The sequence below is a fragment of the Channa argus genome, chromosome 15, assembly GCF_033026475.1.
Source record: "Channa argus isolate prfri chromosome 15, Channa argus male v1.0, whole genome shotgun sequence".
NCBI classification, from domain to species: domain Eukaryota; kingdom Metazoa; phylum Chordata; class Actinopteri; order Anabantiformes; family Channidae; genus Channa; species Channa argus.
In genome coordinates this window covers 22,510,700-22,526,452 of record NC_090211.1, presented here as the reverse complement: position 1 = coordinate 22,526,452, position 15,753 = coordinate 22,510,700, and the positions used below count along the sequence as shown (strand labels likewise).

Here is a 15,753-nt window from a genome sequence, read left to right as displayed (position 1 = left end):
AGGTCAGCTGATACTGTTAGGACTCAGTCTGGTAAATGTGACCTGCATCATCATTTCTCCACTTGTTTCACCCGTTTGTGTGTTTAATGTAGGAAGCTCGTGATGGGCATCACAGGTCTTCATCTGACTGGATCAGAGCCTAGTCCCTCCCCCGCCGGGCCTTTCTCCTCCCCACTCCTGCAACAGGATTTGAGGGCGAGACGAGAGGGAGGGGGCAGAGCCGAGAGACGGAGAGAAACAAAAAACGTGACGAGGCACCCAAAGCGTCCTGTTATGCAACAGCTGACCTACTAACATACATTCAGAGAGTCGGAGAGAGGAGGAGAGAGAGGAGGAAACGCACGGAGAGAGAGAGAAGGGGGGAGAGAGCGGGACATGACATGAGGAGCGCACACTGTTCACACCCGCGTCTACCTGCATTAACCGGAGAGCTGCGTGGCCTGATCTTGACCAGCGGACTGTTGCACAGGAGCAGGACTTTCTGGACCCTCAGTGGATTCCGTCTTTGTTGACGACCATCAGGTACGTTCGCGTTACCATCTGCATATTTACGTTCAGAATGAGATGCTCAGGCTTATTGGTCAAAGCGCAGCTGCGTTCACCTTGTGGAGCTACGCGAGGGCTCGCGTGTGCGTGCGTGTGTGTGCGTGTGGTCAGAGGTTTTGGGATTCCTTCACCAAAAGGTGCCACAGCTGTAGTGAGGCTGGCTCAACACATCCGCGCTGCTGTGTTAGTGTGTGTGTGTGTGTGTACACTCCACTTGTTTGGTAACACACCTGCTTTCGCAACACACGTGACTCAGGTAAGCGAGAAGAGTGCACGTATGCGCTGTGTTTACATTATTATCGTTATTAATATCATCGTCAGCTACAGGGAGAGTCGGGGTCTGGTCTGTTTGTGGCACACACCGGGGGCTGGGGCTCGTTCGGGGTTAGTGGACCAGTCCACGCAGACAACTGGAAAAATCCCACACAGCCTCTGAGGACACACTTCTCTCTGTCACGTGTAGCAGCTCTTTGTAAAGGTTAACGCGGCTGTGCAGCCCTCCGGGTTTAACCCTTTCGTAGGAGGCAGCAGCAGCAGGAGCAGCGTGAAGGACGACCACGCTAACCGGAGCGCACCGAGGCGCGTGGGCCGTTTCAAACCTGTGTGTTTACAGCGTCAGCTCGGACTGACCCAGAAACCGGCGACGAAGAGCGGTGAAGTTCTGTGACAAGGTGGGGTGTGGATCAGAACATCTGGATCAAATGTGGGTCAGATGTGTTGGTGTATTGTTGTACTGGGAACACGGCAGAAGATGTCTGTGTGGTTTGAATTCGGTGGCTGAATTTCGCCTCGGATGACCGAGGATCCGGCAGGAGGACAGAGCAACAAAGGAGGCATGCGGGGGAACGGATTCCTCACTGCGGGGAGGATTTTCGGTTTGTGCGGGATCAAACAAAACTGCCCGGCTGTCATCAGGTGCCCGCGCGAGTTTCATGTGATATTTGACGTTTTGCTCCTAAGAGAGAAGTCGCACTGTTTTTATCTTAAACACCGGCTTTGTGGTTTATACCCTGCACGTGGGCATGAACCCCCCTCCTCCTCTTGCCCCCCCTCCTCCCCAGCAGTGGCATGCAGTCAAACCACCATCTGCAGTATCAGGTTATACGTCCACAGATCCGCCGCGTCCAGAGCCTGTGTCGACATTTCACGTATTTTACGTTGTGCATGTGTCGCATGTCGTGTAAGGGGCCTTGACGGGGTTGTGCACGTTGCGTAATAATGAATTAAATAATTAAAATGGATTAAAGAACGGGGCATATTACGCAATCGGTGGAAACCCGGAGTGTGTGGCTGTGCAGCGCTGCGCTTTGCTGCCGAGCGGCCGCTGCCAATTGGTTGGTGAACGCACTGGGTCTCTGTGCCAGCGATGAATGTAGGTCACATTAGCCCCCGGGGGGGGGGGGGGCACAACCGCCGCTGACTGGAATAGCGGCATCAAAACCCCACCAAAATAAATCCTCGCTGCGCCATAACAAAGGAACGCGCAGACATGCAGGAACAGAAGAGGCACAGCCAGAAAAGCTCCGCTCCAGCTAAAACTAATCCCAGAGAAAACTTTCGTGATTTCAGACTCGTTGCATCAGTGCTCCGAGCTGCACAGACCTCTGCAGATCTTTCAGTCTGCTTGGACCATGTGAGTGTGTCCAGCTTCACCACGGTGGGAGGGGAGGTCATGGTTTCCATCCTGTCCCACTTTCTCGGGGTTTCCTGGCACATGTTGCCTGATAAAAGCTGAGGGCTCTGCTTTGTTATTGTGCTGCGGTTTGGAGCAGCAGAGGAGAATTACAGCAGTTAGTAGGCCACAGCAGCACATGTGACTGGAGCAGCACATGGACTGACTCACTCTTATTTTCCCCTTTCCAGACAGAGAGGGGGGGGGGGTGTTCATGGAACAAGGATCTAGCTTGGATATAACTTGCTGGCATCTCGCCTGACTCTTTAGGACCCCCCCCCCCCCACCACCACACTCCCTCCTTTGCTTGTTTTTCTTTGGGAAGATAAAAATCAGACCCGAACCTTGCAGACCCCACCCATGACCCCCAAATTCTGCACCACGTGCCAAAGATTACATTCTTCCGAAGACAAGGGCTGGAGGTGGGGGGGGGTTAATAGTTTCATCATTCCCTTTTTTCTCCAAAGCATGTGCCCACCACCACTGCTGCTCCCATTTCCTGAAAGGCCCCACAGAAACGTGCAGGGGTTTGAACTTGGTCCACTGTTTCCAAAGTTCAGTGCCACATTTAGACTGAGACCTGTTTTTTATGGGGGTGGGGGGGGCTCGGCTCTGTAGCTGTGTGAGTGGGTGCAACTTGGATTCTTTCACTGTGCTATCATTCCACAAGGGCCACAGCGACCTGGTGATGACACGTGGAGAATATATGATAAATTAGGAAGAGCGAGCTGGGTGGAGGAGCAGGGCTGCTGCACTCTGCACACTGTGCTTGTGTGTGTTTGTGAGCTGGAAAATGTAATTTATGTGCACAAGTATAAAAGCAGCAGTGATTTATTTTCTGTGTTTGTGCTCCAGAAATGTAAGTGTGTTGTAACAATGATGACAAATTGGGTGAATGAACTGGATAAGAGGCTAAGCTGTGAAGGAGAATCTCAGCACCTCGTGTGATTCATTCACATGGTTGAATTTCGGTGGGGGGGGGGGCAGAGAGAGGGACACAGACACAACACAAAAAGGAGCCTTTGCGGTGAGTTGATTAAAGACCGGAGTTCACTGATGTGTACCGGAGATGGAATCTACGGTGACGTCAATCACAAAACCTTCTGCTTTCGGCCATGTCGAGCCACTGGTTCAGAAGAGGGGCGAGCGCCTCTGATCTGATTGGTTGCCCTTTCTGTTTCCCCCCTTTTGTTGCTAAGGGTGACACATTCCTTCTATTGATGCAATACAAACATTGTCGCAACTGCCCCCCCCCCCCAGCTACAGTATAATCTCTTTGTTTTAACTCTCTCATTGATTCCCTTCATGTCTTTGTCTCTGCTCCACTTGCTCTCACCTCCATCTATATTTAGACAGCTCTCTAATTCTCCACGCCTTCTCCTACTCCATGTTTTTTCTTGTCTGCCTCCCCCCCCATCTCTCCCGTTTCTCATTGCTTCACCTCTCCAAAGCTCGGCTGACCTATATTCCAGCAAACCGTACAGTAGAGCAAGCCAGGCTCGTGTTTACAGAGTGCGGTCGGTCCACTGTTTCTGGGTCAGTGGGACAAGCTTAGACAGTCCCCTCATTCTTTCGCTGTCGTGCCTGATGGCCACATGTTACAGGCTCACGAGGAGAACCTCAACCTGCTCGGCTGAGCGAGCTGTGCCTTTATTCTCTAACAAATGTAATGGCCATATAATTGTGTAAATCACAAAGATTTCAAAAGCTCCTGGTCCTGCATCTGTCTGGACTTTAGAGCTCTCCACAGAATGTGGGCTAGAATCCATTGTCACTGTGAGGATAAACATGCAGTTACCCGAGTGTGACAAACCCTGAGCAACAGCAGAGTAAAACCAGTGTAAACATCTTTACACTCAGACAGTGTGATAGTGCTGGTGCAGATGTTGAGACACATTGTAGTTTTTATGGAAGCTATCTGCTTGTGTAGGTTCATGCTATTCCCAGCTGCAGAAAGAGCTACTTGTTTTGTCCCCAAACTCAAGTCATGTGAATGCAAAGAACTATATGTGTGGGCCCAAATCATTTTCCAGGAAGAATCTGTCTTGTGACAATAACATGAGGCAGCTCAATGCAGCATTTCCTGTAAGGTCTAAAAATGGAAGTTTCACTTTATTTAGTCAGGAAATCCAACTTAGATCAAGATCTCTTGTGTGAGAGAGAAGGTACATTTCACCTGAATGCATTACATTTTCTCAGGTCTCAATAAGATTGTGCACCTTTTTTAAAAAAAAAACACCTTTTTAATGAAATAACCCTTTGAACTAAATGCTGACAAATGAAAGTCATGCTGGTGTTTGGCAGTTGAACGTTCAACGTCTTTGCAAGCTGAAATAACAATTTAACACAATTTCAAATAGCAAAAACCAACCTCCAGTGTGTCAAGGTGTGTCTCCTAGCAGCCGGCAGCCATCACCTCTTAACACACACTTTCAGAACCAAAACACCACCATTAACTTACTCAGGATTAGAGGCAAAGATGTGATGCTCCTCAGCACTGACTGGCATTAAATGTCCCCACACACGGTGCAGCAGGACTGCAGTATATGAGCTGTGCACAGCTGCAGAAAAAAGGAGACTTCATTAAAGTCAAATACTTATATTGCTCCCAATAATCAGAATGTGACTATTTTCCTCCTTCGGCTTAATAGGAGCTTAATACTTTGGTGAAAGTGAGTGACATGTCAAACTGCCCTAGAGCCACATACTAACATAAAAATATATTGTTGATGTATTGTTGTAAATGTCTTGTTTGACTGTTGGACTGCTTGCACATTTTAGCCCAATTTAAATGGGCCGTGTTAATTCTTCCCAGGGACCCTTGACCTGCATTGATCAATGCTAACACCTCCAGCTGCCCCCACACCTCAGAATCTCTTGCCCCAGTCTGAGCCTCTTTATCCTTGACCTGCACTGGCTGCTGCCTTATCTGCTCCTTCTGCCTCATTGATTTGGCACTGAGTTGTTTTGGCGAAGCCACATTCCTCTGTGGATGAACTCATCTAGGGTGTTAAAGCAGTGTAAGCAAATTTAAGGTTTCTCGCAGGGAAAGCAGCGGGCTGTCCATCATGGGGGGGCTCTTTAGAGACAATCATCTAAACTGGATCCAAGGAGCCTTGGCAGCCGTGTACTCAGGTCAGATGCTGCTCTGAAGATTTTATCACTGTGTAGTAAGATCTTTATGGGAGGGTGTTGGCAAGGTGAGACAGGCTGCTCAACTGAAGGGGACATAAAAACCCTTGCACAGTTATTTCACGCTGACCTAGAAGACAACAGATGAAAGCAGCTCATGAGCTGCAGTAAACCAAATATAAAATCTGACAGCACATAAAGTCTGATGTGTGGAAATTGGTCATGATGGTCAAATTTGTTGTTGCAGTTTGGCTTGTAATCCAATTCACATTTCGTGGCCATGCTGTGCATTTGCAAACCTCGTCTGCATGTGTATATGTGTATACATCCTGTGCATCAACTAAAGTGTGCTGCAAATGTTACTGGCGTAAACACACTGGTTGGTTGCTGTACATGTAGACTTCCTACAGCCTATTTGACTGTTTGACATTAATAATGAAAAAACATACATTTTTTATGTAACGCTTTCAGCTTGTCCCTTCAGGGGACACTGTTACACATGTTGATTGGGCATGAGTTTTAATGCCGGATGCCCTTTCTCCCGCAACCCTCCAATTTTATCGGGGCTCGCGACCGGCACAAAGGTCGCCCTCGGTCGATCGGCGGGCCACAGCTGGTGGGGTGGGATTCGGCCCACGACCTTCTGCTTCCCAACCCACTGCTCTACCACTGATGCACCAGGCCCCCTTTTTAATTAACGTTCATTTCTTGAATTAATTATCCATTATAACACCTAACCCCAGACTGTGATGCTACTGGGGAACTTAGGACCCTTCCTGGGGGACCTACCCAATGTGTTCACTTAGAATTCAAACTGCTATTTCTAATTAGTAAAATTGTATATTTTTTTGCTTTCGGTGGCCTGTTATTTCCATGATTGCAACATTAGACAGATATTGTTGTAGCTTGAGGGTTAGGATGATACCACATCTGCCTTTCAGTGAACCGAGCGGTCACATTACATCACAGAAGTCAACACGCCTGGCTATCGGTCAGGGATCACAGGCTGCAGACAGAGCAGCTCAATAGTGGGGTCAAAAGGTCAAACATTGAGGTTTGAGTGAGTCTACTGGTTGCTGGGGCAACACAGACATAAAAAAAAACACATATGCCAAGCTAAGCGAGGGTAAAAATGTGTCTGATGCTGAAAGAAAAACATTATGAGAAAGAAGAAAAATGCCTTAAAAGAAATAACTGAGAATGCATAATTGAGCACGAGCAGTCCACATGGATTAACGTATCTTTTTGTTCTCTTTTATCCCTGCAGCCTTTCAACAGTCAACTGCAGAGAGAACAGAAGCAGACAGAGGGAGGGAGCAGCCCCCCAAGAGACTGACACACTGCGGTAGACAGACCGACCTACATCCTGGAGTTTGTGTGGAGATCTAGGACATTTCTCTGCCAGCTCAGCTCGTAGCTGAACCTTTTACTACCAACAGTGGAAAGGCAAGAGGAGAAAAAAAAATAATTATTTTTGCGTTTTCCCAAGACGGATCTGAGCCACTTAGCGTCTGGACACTGACCCACAAACCTTCAAGTGGCTAAATGAGGGCTTCTCGTGCTGAAATCCTGCTCTTCTTCATCTTTTTGGCCAATTTGGACACTTCAGTTTGGCAATACACAGATCAAGAACTTTAGGAGACAATTTTCCAAGGTGTTTGTAACCCACCCTTCCGTCCCTTAGCGTCAGACCTGATTCTTTCCCCAGTCAACCAAGCAACATATCAAACTGGCTGCCACTAGACAAGAATGGAAAATCTGACATCAGCACTCAAGACATTAAACAAAAACTCAGGGAATAACCTAAACTGCCTTGAGACCTTCAATGGTTATGAAGAGCCTCCAGCTCGCATGGGGCGCCTCATCAAACCCAAACCCAATATGAGCTGCAGGCGGAAGCGTGAGTTTATTTCTGATGAGAAGAAGGACGCCTCCTACTGGGAGAAACGTCGCAAGAACAACGAGGCTGCCAAGCGGTCGCGTGAGAAGCGACGTCTCAATGATATGGTTTTGGAGAACCGTGTCATTGCACTGAACGATGAGAATGTCAGGCTCAAGACAGAGCTGCTCCAGCTGAAGCTACGCTTCGGGCTCATAAGCACTGCTTCATATATTGAAAAGAGCCAGCAGATCGGAGGGGGCAGCAACACAGCAAATGGCGGCTCGCCATCATCCTCTTCTACTCAGTACTACTCCAGCGGTTACTCTAGCGGTTCTCAGGTGATGATGAACTCTGACTCGTCAGAAACCGAGCAGTCAGGACGAGGCGAGGGCCACAGGCAGCTGGTGAAATACTCCCCGCGTGGTTCCCTCTCTGACATGTCCGACGGGTCCTCTAGGGACAGCCCTGAGCCAATCCCATTTGAGATCAAACAGGAAGGTGACAGGTTGGAGATGGACATTGCCAATGGCACCACCACCCAGATCATGTTTAATGTCCACCGTGGTCTAGCTTCTGTACCCACTCACCACCAGATCCAGCAGCATCCTCAGGAGCTGGAGGCTGCCTATCATAGCCAGCAGCAGCAGCAGCAGCAGCAGCACTTTGAACAACAGGAGCCTGTTACCGCTATCAGCACTGTCAGCCAGCCTGCCCCTCACCCACCTGCTGCCCAGAGGAGCGTCATTCTGTACAGCTCCAGCAGTGCCTCTTATCCTGTGGACACATTGACGAGGCCCCAGGACATCGATGTGCAAGCATCCCAAGAGCAGACGAGTGTCAGCAGACTGCCCCAGTCAATCCCAGAGAGCTCCACAGAGAGACTGGCTGAGGTGACAAAACAGCTGGAGAGGAAGACATTAGACTCTCCTTCATTCGAGCTCTCAGACAGCCGTAATGATGGAGAGGTGTACAGTGTGTGCCAACTTTCCCAGCAGCGAATGCAGCAGGAGAGTGATTCATCTGCAAGCAAACAGGTTGAGGGGCTGAACCACCACCATTTCCAACAACTTCATCATTCATACCTCATTGCCCAAGACGAGGAGCCACCTGTGCTCATCTATGAGGGTGGGCCCAGGGGCAAAGTTTACTACCCAGGCCAATCAAGCTCCTCCAGCAAAGACACGTCGTCCAGTGACGGGGATCCCCGGAGCTCTGACAAAGACGCCTCCACGGATGACGACGAGTCCCCCTCATCGTCCTGCTCAGACATGGGTAGCTACCACAGCCAACATTTTACTGGCCTCCACCAGCCTGCCTCACCTTTGCTTTCCTCCCAGGGATGCTCTCAGGCCCAGGTCCAGGATCCACAGGGGGAGGTGAAGGGAACAGCATTACCCCACAAACTCAGACTGAAACACAGGGCCATGAGCACAGGAAGCAGTGGCAGCAACTGCTCCGGGCAGGAGTCCCCTCCCAGCCCCCCCTCTGCCACCACACCTCCCCTGCCCCAGCATCCTTACTTGTCTCTCACACCGCCGCAGAACATTAAGCGAGAGAGCTCGATTGGATCCTGTAAGCATGTGGATTCAGGTCAGGGGGCCAGAAAAGAGAGCGGGAGGAAGGAGACAGCTGGAAGACGAAACAAGAGGCGAGATTAGGCAATGTTCACTTTGAGTCACGAGTTAAACAAGAGAAGTGCCATCATGCCTTTGACCTATAATCAAACCCCCTTCCTCTAGCCCTCAGGAAAGGAAGCTGGGCTTTTCTACTCCTCCTACCCTCAATGCCCCCAAAAGGCTGGACATGGTGTAGGGCTGTATCATATTTGTATATATTGTACAGATTTGTCATTTCTTACATCCTCTCCATATTTACAGAAGCACTTTTGTTTATGTGATGAGAGGAGGGATGGAACTGCCTGCTTTTCTACACCTGTCATCCAACAACACAACACAACACAGCAGCAAAAGCACATTTTGATCATTTACAAACAAGAATGTAGGAAAACAAAAAGGTTTTTTAGCTTTATCAGTACTAAAATATCTGACCGTAGACAAAACACCACAAAATCCAACTGGGGACATTCCCTTGACCAAAGAACACTACAGATATTCTAAGTTCCATACCTCTTCCCAGACCCTACCTCTACCAACTCTCCCCAGTCATCTCCATCGTTTCACAAAAGATCACCATCACCTTTATTTTTTAAGCACTTGGTTTGTATATTACTGTGATATATGAATATATGTATCTATTATAAATATATATTTTACAAAGAAATTTGAATACAAATTCAACAAAAATGAGACAAACCGGCAAGAAGAAAAAAAAAAGAAACTTTTGAAACTGACCATCTGAATAAGAATCACAATCTCTGTACAGACACATTGTCTACTGTTGCTACAGGACCCATTTAAAATAAATTGCCTCTCTTTGATTGTTAAGCTTTAGCATTAATCTTTTGTTAATGCCGTTAACAGAGAAATGGCTGTCCAGTTTGGAGCCAACAGCACTGAATGGAGAACACGTTGTTGTTACAACGTTTGGATTTCGTAACCTTTAACCAGCCTTTAGATATTCGGTGAAATTCACCAGCTGCAGGCTCTAAGCCTTTAGTTTTTGTTCTTCTTTGAGCTTTATCAACCATATCTTGTCGTCACCACTCATTAGCCCCATGTATTTATTTCCCTCTCCTCTGCACACCCATCACTGTAGAAAAGCCCACAGGAACATAGACACAGACAGTGTACAGACCTTTAGATACATGCTGCAGCCGTGAGCTTGAACTGTTCCGTTTGCATGGGAGGCCTGGGAGCTAAGTCACGTAAACACACTACAGTGCACTGAACAACTTGAGAGCCCTCCATCCACAACTACTGTACAAGTATTGACAAGAAATAAAGTTTTGTAGTGTGTCCAAGCACTTGGCGTTATTGTGAAATACTGAATGCAAATGTCTCCCAACTCTCCGAATATTCAAATTCCCCAAACACACAGACAATCTGAGCATAAATTGATTAACAAATAAAAAAAGACCTGTTCGCACGTGCCTACATTTTTCATTGCGGGGGAAATTCGTCTCTGTCTCATGTTAGATCTGCTACTGGACAGTGATGAATCACCTGCACTCAATCCCGATATCACAAATGTCTATGTACCATGTTTGGCTTTTTGGTGCTTGTGTATAAATGTAAAGTTCCCCTCCACCCTTGAGCAACACTGTAACGTTGACTTCATCGGTTTTATATCCTCTTTCGTCAAGGTGTTGTTCTGTTTTCCTCTATACAGTGTCTTTTTTCCTATTGACTGTGATGACATGTATTTGCCTCATTCCTCCCCCACTCCTCCAACTTTTCTCAGTGTGTATTAATCAGTAATGTTTGTGGTTTTACTGATGGTTTTGATGGTTTTATGAAAAAAAAAACAACAAAAAGAAGCAGGAACAGAGTGTGTTGTTTAGAGATGGGTGGTGGTTGGTCGGGTTGGTCATTACCATCGCTTCCTTTTGACATGAACTTGTATGTAAAGACACTAATGTTCATTGTGGAGGGTGAGAGCATTTCAAGATCGAAAAATAAAATAAAAGAATGTTGAACCTCTCAACGTATCACAAAGAGCCTTTTTTGCTCCATTCTTTCATTAGTGTATGTGGGGTTAGGGCATGTTACACCTGCTGTCAGGTAGGAAAAGGTACTTCACTACGAGTGGAATTACCACTTTACTCTTTACGTTCATTGGACATATTTGTACATCAGCAAAGTCCAAAAGTAGCAGTACAAGTTGTTCAAGCATTTTAACCGCTGAACTTGATACTGTTGTTCAGTAATTGACCCTTTAGATGGTAGCAATAAAAAAAAAAAAAACTAATGTTGGAGGCTACACACCAGTGAAATAAGCTTTTAAAACAAGAATTTTTGTCAATTAATTTCACATGAGTTGTAAAATGCAAACAGACTTTCCAAAGTGAAAAATCTGATTTAGTTTAAAAATACAGCAGTGGGTCAAGGTGGAGCTGATCTTAACCCCTGTTTGTATTGACAGCTGCTTCATCCACAGTAATACACAAAAACTGGTTCATTACATTTTGATTTAAGAATCTGAATTTGGGGGGAAGTTGAGTAAATGTACTATGTCGCTTACTATCCAACACTTTACTCCTGATAAACAAATGCTCAACCAACACAGCAAGACTGACCACGAACGGTGACCACGGTGATTTGTGTTTAAGACTTCGCTTGTAGGCGGCCTGGCTCGTCTTTTTCTCAACATTTTCTATAAAGCTCATACCAGCAACACCAGTTAGGTAACACATTAGTCAGTGTTTGACATAACGGAATGAATCAGCATCAGCAATCAAAGAGAAGCTTTGATTCTTCCTGTCAAGTAATTAAGTTTACTCAATACTTATTAAACTGTCTTATGCTATGTTATACTTTTACCCAAGTACATTTTAGAGTAAAAGGTTGTACTTGTTATGCTCCATTTGAAAGTTTGTTGGTTTTAAGTGAGGATTTCAAACATAAGAATCACACATAAACCCATTATTAAACATTTTACTGGTCCCCCAAACTGACTTAGGCCCTTTGCAGGAGGTGGGGGACTGAGTCACATGACATGACTCAAGTCAGACTGTTAGTCAAGCACATCTCAAGTCCTCACTGCTACGACACACGGTGAACAATACAGAGCTGAGTAGATTGTTTTTACACAAGGAGGTTAGTCAAGTAATATTATCAGAATTAAAGGATGTCAATGCAAGATGTGACTTTTTAGCAAATGTTTTAGCCATTTCTGTCTGTCAGGATTACGCAGTGACTCAACAGCACCATAGAGTTGATTGTGATTATAAGTCATTAAGGAGGAAAATGTGAAATTGAAGCTATTTTACCACTAAAACCTCAGAATTAGCTTAATATGCAGTAGATTTCTTCCTATTCACTCCTTACATCACAAACTCTTAGTGAACTTCCTTTGGGCTTCTTCAGAGCTGCCTCTGGGTTCACATGTAATAGTTAAATTAAAGAAACCAATAACAATACTCAGTGTACATTACTGTAGAAGGGGCAAAGGCAGAGAACAAGCTTATGCTCTGCTCAGGCAGCAGAGACACAAAAATCTGAACAGGTGTGACCCACTGAAATATTTAGAGAAGAGGAGCAACAATCAGGACTAAACAGTGCATATCCAAACAGAGAGAGGCAGTGCTGTGTGATGTGCAGGACAAAGGCACGTCAGAGCCAATCTGAGTGTCTGACTGCTGCTGCCACCCTCCCCGACCACGTCCCTGCATTCTTTGTTTTAACACAGAAAAGGCTGCTGTGATCACATCCAAGTGCAGACGCTCTGGCAGCAATCAAATGTAATATAATAAAAAATAAAAAAAAACTTATTACACAATTTGCTGATCATGCTCTAATGATACAGTGCCTCTTAAATAACCCTTTTGGCTCATCTCCCTCGCTCTTCTAAACCAAAATGGGGTCATGTTCATGGCAACATAAAGGGCAAAGGGAGGAAGCAGGGAAGGGGGGGGAATACAGGAGGGGAGGGAAGTTAACCCAGTGCACCAACTCGATCCGAGCCTGCAAACAAAGAACATCTTTGAGGCTGACGCATCAATGCCCTTCACAGTGCCCTCAGTCTTACAGACAGACACACACACAGAAGCACATTCCTTTGCATACAGACAAATTAAATTCCATTGGATTCCAGCTCTCGGTGGGGTAGAACTCTAAACACAGAATTCCTCACAATAACCAGCAGTGCTACCTAGAACCCAAGGCATCATACAAGGAGACACTCCCTGCAGCTTTTTGCCGCGTCCCACATTCTCCTGATTCGACTTGATCAGCTGCCGCAGCGGCAGAGCCTGCATAAACAGGTCAGGAGGAAAGTAGGTCAGTGTGAACAGGAAGAGAGGAGAGAGGGACAGCGCTGGTCGATGAAGGTTATGGCTCCATCCGTGTGCCTGGCAGCAGAGATGCTCTTGGCAAAGAACAGGAAAAAAAAGAAAAGAAAAAAAGACTCTTGTTACCTGGTTCCCCTTTGCTTTGGGGGTGGGGGTGTTAAGCAGCAGCAGAATTGGGTGAGTGGGCCGGAAAGGGAGCAGGCTGGATCCCAAAACAACAAATCTGTTCCCTTGATAGAGTAACTAAATATTTTTACTCAAGTGCACACTTTAAGTTAATATTTGAGGTAATTATCTTCATTTTTACTAATCGAAACAAGCTCCATAAAGAATCTATCAATACTTATAATCTAAAATATGTAAATAAATGTCATTAAAAGTCCCCCTGACTTCCCTATAATAAAATCTCTCCCTACTTACAGTTGCATGTTACTTGATAAAGTCTAGTTCATCAGAGGAAAGTTTATAAAGTGGGGAATGACCATCACATTTTAAAGCTGACTTGCTCCAACTTCAAAAAGGTCACACAGTTAAGATTTGGGTACTGAGAAGCAGTATTTATAATAAATAATGAGATTAAGAGAATCTTACACGGGTTTGAAGTTTAAGTTGTCGTTGGTGTTCAAAAACTAGTTTCTGGAGACGATTTAAAATCAAGGGGCTTTACACAACTTGTCAAAGAAAGATTTTCCAGAAGTTTAATAAGATCAGGGCGGGAGCAGTACTGGCACACTTATGACAACGCCCTAAATATGCAGCCTTCTCAGTGACACACATTTGATTCTTCCTGGTTTGTAATTTTCAGCAGAAAAGAAAGAAAGAGCACGACAAGGAAGTTCCCGAACGGAAAAGCGGTGCGACACACCTCTGGGGACAGGTTCCAGGATGCCTGAGAATCTAGGTCAGATTTAGGTTTACACTGTTGAAGATTTCCACCACCTGCATCCCGCAAAGTTTCCTCAGTCTGTCACCTGCTTTTACCTTAATAAAAATAAGAAGAGCTGTTCACTGTATGATTCAGCTTATTAGCAAACACCTGCACACATGCAAACATGCAGAGTATATATGTTCACACACTGCTTTTAACATTTTCAACCATGAAGTTCGGACACCGGAAATTCCTTCTACGGGATCTGCTGAAGTGACATTATTAAAGAAACAAACTTTCTTTTGTTAGAAAAAAAAGCATGTGTTCTAAGAAGATGGAAATATCAAAACCATGTCTTTTAGCTTGAGGCCCAGCACACACCTCAACATGCGATAAAGAGATGGGGGTCAGTAAATTATGCTTTATTAAAAATAATAAGCACAACTAATAGCATATTGTATTTCAGGTGTGTGTGTGTGGTGCACAGAGAAGAAAAAGTTAAACCTGACTAAAGTTGATCCACAAACACTCATCAGTATCTTTATGTGACCCAATTCCTCTCCAGACCTGAAGTATGTTGGAGGAAAAAAAAAAACAGGAAATCTTTCAAATGATGCCTCAGCCACTTGCCACCACCTCCACCTGCAGCGCAGTGGAATCCCTGTAACTAATCCTCAGCAGCAGTGAACCCGCACCAGACAGGGGCAACAACCTGTTCTCTGCAGTGGCAGCTTCTGCCAGCTCTTATCAGGGTGTGGGAGAAACAGCCCAGAGAGAGTCCAGCTCCATGATGGAGGGCTACAGGGGAACAAAAACAAAGACGGCTGTGTAGTTCACCCCTCGGGCTTCCTTCCTGTTAGACCACAGGCCATCGTCTGACTGAAGTCAGAGAAGCAGCCCCACCCAACACACACACACACACACAAACAGCAGCCCCACCTGCAGCACTGCCAAAACAGTGGGTTACAGAAATGATGTAAGAGGTGCGGGTGGTACGAATACCACAGATTCTGCAGCTCCACCCGAGCCCTCCAGAGCCAGACACACACACCCACATACACAGCTACACCATACGCCACTGTCTGATGAGCTTGTGCGGGCTCACACATCTGAAATCCCTCTGCTGAGCCAGAGTTCCTGCTAAATGTTGTGCAAATTTCTCTGCCTGAACCACGTGAAACAATCACAATTACATCACGGCAGCAGTTATCAAAGGCCGACATAATAAACTCAAGAATGAAAACACGCTGGCTGTAGGTAGTGGGAGCATAGTTTCACAAAGATTACACCATTTCAGTAACACCAACCAGCCCGGTAGCTACATTCCAGCTAAAACCACTTTTACTTTTGTCCCGACTCTCACGTTGTGTTTATTATGTGGGGACTTGTTAGTCCACGTGCAGGACAAATGTTATGGGCAGTAAAAGCACAAGGTTGTTTTTCATCACCAAATTCAATTGTATTTTAGTTCAAATTTGTCAACCCTATAAAAGAACATTTCATTTGAGGTGTAGATGTAAAACGTAATTCTCTTTGGACATAAGTAAAAATATTTTTGTCTCAGGTACAATATCTCTGAAACACAGTGGTGTAGAAATATAACATGGCATTAAAATAAAATACTCAAATACAAATTCAAGAATTGTACTTGGGTGCAATCCTAGAGCAAATGTACCCACCAGCTAAAATAAGTCTCATGTAATGTGACATTAGGGTTTAAACCACTGTTAGCATTGTTAGCATAA

The 15,753-nt window shown here is 45.7% G+C and overlaps 1 protein-coding gene across 2 annotated transcripts; it reads left to right on the top strand.

Annotated features, from left to right (window-relative positions):
* Positions 1-380: 380 nt before the first annotated feature.
* Positions 381-10,831, top strand: nfil3-2 (nuclear factor, interleukin 3 regulated, member 2). 2 transcript variants are annotated; one of them, XM_067476493.1, is made up of 2 exons: positions 381-522; positions 6,618-10,831. In XM_067476493.1, the coding sequence occupies exon 2, from the start codon at positions 7,100-7,102 to the stop codon at positions 8,888-8,890; it is 1,791 nt and encodes a 596-aa protein (XP_067332594.1). In that variant the 5' UTR covers positions 381-522; positions 6,618-7,099; the 3' UTR covers positions 8,891-10,831. The 2 variants fall into 2 exon arrangements, with proteins under 2 accessions (XP_067332594.1, XP_067332595.1); XM_067476494.1 differs by lacking the exon at positions 381-522 and adding an exon at positions 961-1,217.
* Positions 10,832-15,753: the final 4,922 nt, after the last annotated feature.

Excerpts from the sequence above, each read along its gene's own strand:
- nfil3-2 (XM_067476493.1), top strand. The coding sequence starts at position 7,100 with ATGGAAAATCTGACATCAGCACTCAAGACATTAAACAAAAACTCAGGG.